General features: G+C 53.4%; 1 protein-coding gene across 1 annotated transcript; it reads right to left on the bottom strand.

The window, feature by feature from the left end:
- Positions 1 to 1,829: 1,829 nt before the first annotated feature.
- VOLCADRAFT_34306 (uncharacterized protein) lies at positions 1,830 to 2,171 on the bottom strand (the record flags this gene model as incomplete). The annotated part of the gene is made up of 1 exon (XM_002949867.1): positions 1,830 to 2,171. A coding segment is annotated over one exon (342 nt), but the record flags the coding sequence as incomplete, so codon positions are not given.
- Between the last annotated feature and the right edge of the window lie 4,994 nt (positions 2,172 to 7,165).

Genomic DNA, 7,165 nt, shown 5'->3' with positions numbered 1-7,165 from the left:
CCATTTTTAACATTGTAAAACTGCCCAACATTAGAGAAAACGCATGGTTCAAAAAACATCAAGTTAGAGCTCCAAGTAGGGTACAGCTTCAACTAAAACACGTTAACCACTAGTACCGAATATACAACCGATTTATCGTCGTACATGGTCCTAACTAATTACCAACCCCACCTATGACGCCTTTGCCAGAGCACCATAACCCGGGTGACCTTTGCAAAGCCTGGACGGTGAAATGGTGACCTGGTTTATGTGTGGGCGCACTTGGTCTTACGATCTTACGCAGCTTGATGGCGACTCATGACTATGCTCGCCCGCCACGCAGTACTACTCAATATAATGCGGAAAAAGAACGCCGCCATCTACCGCTGGATGACAGGTTTTTGTTAGGGCTGTACTCCCCATACACCGTGCGTTCATCCCGGCCTGGCTGTCATGTTATTGCAGCTGATGATGGTCTTTCCGTTATCTTCCAAATGGTTGAAAACTCCGTCAATGACGAACTAACCGACGTCAGAAGGTAACTTCGCAAGACGAAAAAACATGTCCGAGTTTAATGTCCTGGTTCTGGAGCACCCACCAGCTAAGCAGCGGGCGTTGCCCGGTACGCCAATTTGGCCTGCGGAGTGTGGGGGTCTTAGGATGCATGACTCGACCTTTTCCACCGGAAGGCCGGTCAGCTGTCCGCTTAGGTTACAGTTTCCACTACCTAAGAGCGCGTCGGAAAGGCACTGTGCTGCAATCCGATTTATTTCTGCACCTAGATATTGTATAGGCTGGACGGAACCCTTTGGATTCTTGCTGTACAGCGCTGTCTGTCTGAGGGATACCGCCAGCACAAGCATGTATCGACATGCATTAGTGTTTCAAAAGGTAAAAAGTTACGTGATTAATGATCAGCGCGGTGACGCGATGGAGCTTGGACACTAAGTCGACGCTCGACTGCCCCCTGCGTCTAGCTAGGAGTTTCATAGTCCTTCACAAATCATGTGTTCCCTTCCCTCCTACGGGGTAAATAAAATCATAATGATAATGAGCATTTAACCTATATCTAAATTTATACGATAGCGAAAAGTGAACTTAATCCGTTAATGAATCTGTAGCGGAGATAGGAACAGTCCAAGGGAAACTATTGAAGCTGAACCGTCACGACACAGAGACATATAGAGCATTTGTGAACTGACATGATAATTTAAATTCGTGGCACGAAAATGGAGAAGGGTGTAAGGTTCCTTTCGTCGCGGCACGCGCGGCCCAACAACTTGCAATTTTACATTTCATGCCTCTGCATCTGCGTTGCTGCGCTTCAAGGTGGGATCACTCAAATGTGTCCGATATACCTTATGTTACCTAAACAAATAATACGCACTTGTAACCCAGCGCCAATGTCGCGGGGTCCCGCAGCAGCGGAATCGGAAAGCGCGCGTCCGGCGTTGGTTGGGTCGGACAGAGGACGCGGTCTGGGCGTTGTCTAACCCATCCACCACATCGCCCTTGTGGACGCATCTCTGTCACGATATGCTTGCATTTTGTGATCAGCGCATACAGTATTCAACGACGCTCCATCGTCTTGTTCGTTTGCTACTCCACTATGCAGGAACACAATGCCAGGAGCTGCAGCCGGACACTCCTTTGATGCCTGCGCGGCGATCTCAGAATGACTCCCAGTTGGTTCCTCCTGTCCCACAATCCCCAAAGCCAGCGGTGACTTCCAGGCCGGCCAAGCCGGTTACATCTCCGAAGCCCGCCAAGCCGGTTACATCTCCGAATCCGCACACGGTTGAGGCCTCTCCCAAGCCCCTAAGGCCCCTGACATCGCCGCCGGTTTCGTCCCCCAAGCCGCACAAACCAGCTTCATCGCCCAAGCCAGCTTCATCGCCGAAGCCAGCTTCATCGCCCAAGCCAGCTTTATCGCCGAAGCCAGCTTCATCGCCCAAGCCAGCTTCATCGCCGAAGCCAGCTTCATCGCCCAAGCCAGCTTTATCGCCCAAGCCAGCTTCATCGCCCAAGCCAGCTTCATCGCCGAAGCCAGCTTCATCGCCCAAGCCCTCGCAGCCCGGCCCATCCAGCAGGCCTCCAAAGCCCGTCGCCACCCCAAAGCCTGCCTCGTCACCCAAGCCTACACATCCATCTTCCCCCGACCAGCGACCACCTAAAAAACTGGTTCCGTCACCCAAGCCGAGTGCGAAGCCAGCGCCGTCACCCAAGCCGAGTGCAAAGCCAGTGCCGTCACCCAAGCCGTCGAAACCGGCTCCGTCACCGAAGCCCTCTGTGAAGTCAACGCCTCCAAGCAAGCCGGCGCCCTCAAAGGCCTCACCGCCGGTGGTCAGCCCCGCCGGTCGGCCCCTGCAGCCCGCGTCCATAAAGTCCCCTAAGCCGGAGCAATCAGGACTCACGCGTGAGTGCGGTGATTGCAATGTCATGGGCCATAAATCGTAAATATGCGCCGCAATCTCTTGGATTATTGTACGGAGGTGGCCGAGGTGGATGGGCTCCCACGCTTGCAAACGGGCGTCAATTTTCCGCATGACGTGCCTCGTGCATTCGCCATGGCCTTGTTGCAAAGCTGACGAAAAATAATCCTCTGTATGATTCCAGCTTAAAATAACACGGGAATCTACTTGGTGTCGAATGGTTGATCCGTTACCTTCTATCTGCAGCACCGTCGCCATCTCTCTACCCTGCGGGCCCGGATGCCATCAGCCTCACTTACGGCGGGTATGGGGGAAGTGAACCCAATGTGTGCAACAGCCAGCAGTGCGGATTTCCCTCCCGCACGGAGCTGCTCGTCCAGGTCCCGCAGGTCCCTGGCGGAGGTCAGCAGCAAGTGTGGGCGCCGCTCTGCGCCATGAATGCGTCGTCGGACACCCTGGATGAGGTTGCACGTCTCCTCTGCAACCAGGTAGGTCTGACTTGTAAGGATAGTCGTGCGGATCTTTACGACGCACGTCGTCAGTGGCGTTGTGCATGCGTATGTCTGTGCAGCGATGGATACCAGGCCAGATGGATACCGTGTTGCATGCAAAGGTTTCTAAGCTCTGGACACAAGTAAAGCCAGCCCCTGCCAGCCTGATGCTGAATCCCCACGCCGTCCATAGCCGCGAAGTAGCTAGCACAATGAAACAATAATTAAGCCGCCTGGCGGCGGAAGCTCCTCAACCTACACGTTCCAAATGAAGTGCGGGGATATGTACAGGCTACGTGGTCGTGACGACTACATGGCATATCCGCATTTCCGCACACTCCGCCACACCAGCCAGCCGCAACCGGGTTCCGTTTGTGCCGCTGAACGAAACAAGGTCGATTCTAGGACTTTGGACATGTGCGCGCGCCGTCCATACACTCCATACACTTCAAATGTGTCCTCAGGATCCGTTAGCTCCCATGCTGGGCCCACATGTACCTGCGTGCCCTTGCCGACTTGTCCCCTACTGCGCAGTACTATGACTACTGGCCGGTGGATAGCGATACAGGTGGCCGGCGTCGCCTTGCACACGCAGATGGTATGGACAAGTACCACAGCGTATATGGGATCGCCTACGAGCCATTCAGAATCCCCAAGTCGCCAGACGGAGGTGCGGAGGTTTATATTGGTCGCAGCTCCCACACACGTATGTAGAAGGACGATCCTGTGCGGGTGCATTAATTATGATGCCGGACGCTTAGCGCTTGCTCGGCGGTTAGGACTATGAGCCAGACATAGGCAGCTGACAGAGCGTAAGGCTGACAGAATCATGAATATAGCTAACAAGGTAGCAAGAGATATGAGTAGAGCAGCTCTGTTATTAATATTGCAATATTGCCTCCGTTGGACTGGCCCCCACTCTGGCCCAGTCCACGATGCCGAATGCCTAATGGACCAAAGGCACCAAAGGTACCATAATATACAATGACGTCCGCCACCACGGCGCATCCCTCTCAAGCGATAGTGGTCGCGACCTGCCGGGGACACCAACCCTAATTAATTATTTACTTCGATCACCATATTTGGATGGTATATACCATCCATGCACGCGTGCACTGGACTCACCCTGCCCCTACCCTTTTGCTCACCATGCGGTGGTACATACATGTATGCGGTGATTTCATCGATACGGTTAGGTTAGGCACTACTGGTAACGCGCGACCATTGCCCCCGGGAGATGCCGGGATTGAGACCTGTCAGGATCGAAAATCCTTCTTATGGAGGAAGGTATTGTGCCCCCAGTTGATGGACGGTGGTGACCTGGGATAAAGTTAACCGCGAGCCGACCGGGAGTGGTGTTGGGCCGCTGTCAACCCGGCAATTTTCGTTGGATGCTGGTGGTGGGTGCGGAACCTGAGCGATCCACTGAGAAGTTGACTAGGGTGACTGGATGAGGGTGCCCCGAAATACTGGGGAAGGCAGGGTTTCGCAGGGTAGCTGCCACGGGTGAAGATATACCCCCCCTGTTTCACACATCCTACATGCGTACTTACGCACAGATGGCAGCAGCGACAATAATGGAAACTTCGAGACGCCTGTGGACCGGCCTTGGGATCCCTCCACGGCCTCCCACTGGGTGACCTTATCCGGATGGAGCAACCTCAGCTCGGTCCGTTCCGTGCAAGACCTACAGCTGCAGGTGCGTGCCTGTGATGCTGTGTATATATTTATGTATGTACGAAGTGATGAGCCCGTGCGTTAGGGAGGCCGCCGGGTGAGTACTGTAGTAGCTGGCCGCTGAAAAGGCCTCTCAAGATGCTGATGGAGCACCTTGGCGCGTAATTGTAGACGGTATGTGTGCCGTACTATGTACGACTACTACAAGTACAAAAGGCTATTGCATGCACATGCCGTCGGTGGAGCTTGCATACGTAACACATATGCTTATAACACACACATGTACATCAGATTATATAGCAAGAAGCTGGGAATTGTGCCTGCGGCCACAGATAGCTATGAAGTGACGTCCCATCAGCGGGTCGCCCCATTCGCCGTGCACCAACCAGCAGGCACTACATATATGTATACATGCACATGTATAAATGTCTGCATGCATCCCGTGGGGAGTGGGCAGGTTGCATAGCAGCAGGAACGGAAGTCCTTCGCATGCAGTACAAGTAGCTGGTCTGACGGACACAGTTCTCACATACATGCATCGTAGTTTTCTACATTACGTGGGGGGGGAATGACGACTAGCGGGCCACGCATGCACTGCCCCGCTAGCTGCAGCAACTAGGCAGTGACGCAGCCCACCATCCCGCATAAGTTGTAACATGCCTAAGGTCGTGCCCGCCCGCTGCCCTCTTTGGTTGGTTGCTTTCATCCGCGCGCTTCGCTTGGTTCGCGTGCGCAGATCTCCAAGGAACCCTGCGAGAGCGGGAAGATTTTTGCAGTGTACTGCATGATGCTGGTGACGTAGACGGCTAATTAACAACTAGGCCAGCGGAATGGTATAATGTACAGCACAATCATGGGCTTCGTTTGCTTTGATTCGTGGATATGCCTAGGCAGACCTGCTTCCTGAGTGTACTGTGTGTTGCCACGCAACGGCGGCTGCTAGCTAGATAGCTGCGCGCACGACACCGGCTCTACCTTACGTATTGCTGCTAGCTCTTTGCTCTATCCTTTCGCTCGCCCATCTTTATGCTGTGGCGGCCATGCATGCTTTGTGTTTCCATGCTATGTTGTGGTGGTTATGCGTGCAATGTGTTTCCGTGCATAGCTGTGTACTCGTAGACTTGTACACAAAAATTGTTGGTGAAGTCAAGTCGGCGGATTAGTTACTACTTTTGTTTCCTTTTTTTTAAATTACGTTTTATGCAGTCAAGCACAGAGAGAGGTACATACGCAAGGACATATCCGTCTTTAATATTTTTATGGTCCATAAACCATGCCCTGGAATATTAGATATTGATTCGCCATCCCTATCTATTCTGCCATCGTCGTGTCACATACAGCCGACAAGCCACCGGCGGCAACCCGAAGCGCGACCGCTGCGCAAGGACATAGCAGTCCAGATATTTTTCCATCAAGCGCAATCACTAGCTAAGCAAGAAAGTCGATCTCCTACAGGCGACACTGTCGTATAATATGAGAGGACCGTCCTCACCTCAGGCTCACCATCAGGCGGATCAGGTTGCGGATAGCACAATGAGCACGCATTCTCTCATTCCGCAGCACCTGAATGGTCCCCCCTACCCACTGCCAGCTGGCATGCAGGGCAAGAAAACGATTCCAACATCTCCCAACGATTTAGACTGCGCCCAAACTTCAAGTTCTCTCGCTGTGACAGGCTGCACACGCGGCTGGCTGCATCGTGCTATTGAAACAGGAGCAGCCACCTTATGCTCCCCATGCTCTCCCTGCAGCGCCGTTGACAGGGCCGTAATAGCGCCATCTGGCGTGTGGAACTTCCAGCTGTTGAATACTTGACGCCCGTGGTGTTCACGGTTTTAGCCCGCGGCCCGTTATAAACCATACCCTTGCTAGCCACTCGGTTATATGCTCCCAAACACCCAAAAATATCAATCTCTCCATCATCATCACCATCATCAACACCTGGAAGCAGTGGGACCTGCCATTGCATTCCGTGTAAGATGAAATGGCAAGCGAGCACTTCGTACGGCAGCCTTTGCCCTTAGCTTCTCTCATGACTGCCGCACCTTGAAGCTCCATAAGGTATTTAAGCCGGGGGGGCTTCCGTGACATTCTTGACATTCATGTTGCACCATGTCCAGCTCAAATGACTCGGCATGAACTCCCTTCTGGTGGGGCACAGTGGGCACACATAAGCACCCTCCGGCATATCTTTAACTGGTGGGTTTAGGCAGTATGTATGTATGTATGTATGTATGTTACCCTGTCTTGCATGCATCACAGAGCAGCACCCACCCCGCCGTGTCCGGAAGCTTGAACACCTCACAAGGGTGCCCAGGCGATGGCCTGGGCCAATGTTGGATCCACATCGTGGTACTCGATGGGCAAGTGACACGGAGCACAGTGGCCGATGTGTGATGTGTGACGGTGGTACCACAGCGCCCTTCCAGCACCAGGACCCCAGCTGGCCAGACCTCAACTACACGAAAGAGATATCCGGCTTGGCGTGCGGATCCAGGCTGGATTGAGCAGAAGTGTCCCTATGGTACATGTAGTCACCAATTTCAATGCGACGCAGGCGTGGCGCGCCACGCCTGCGTCGCATTG

This window comes from Volvox carteri (assembly GCF_000143455.1).
Source record: "Volvox carteri f. nagariensis unplaced genomic scaffold VOLCAscaffold_16, whole genome shotgun sequence".
In the NCBI taxonomy this organism is placed as follows: Eukaryota; Viridiplantae; Chlorophyta; class Chlorophyceae; order Chlamydomonadales; family Volvocaceae; genus Volvox; species Volvox carteri.
The sequence above is the reverse complement of the archived record's forward strand: the minus strand, read 5'-3'. Positions and strand labels throughout refer to the sequence as shown.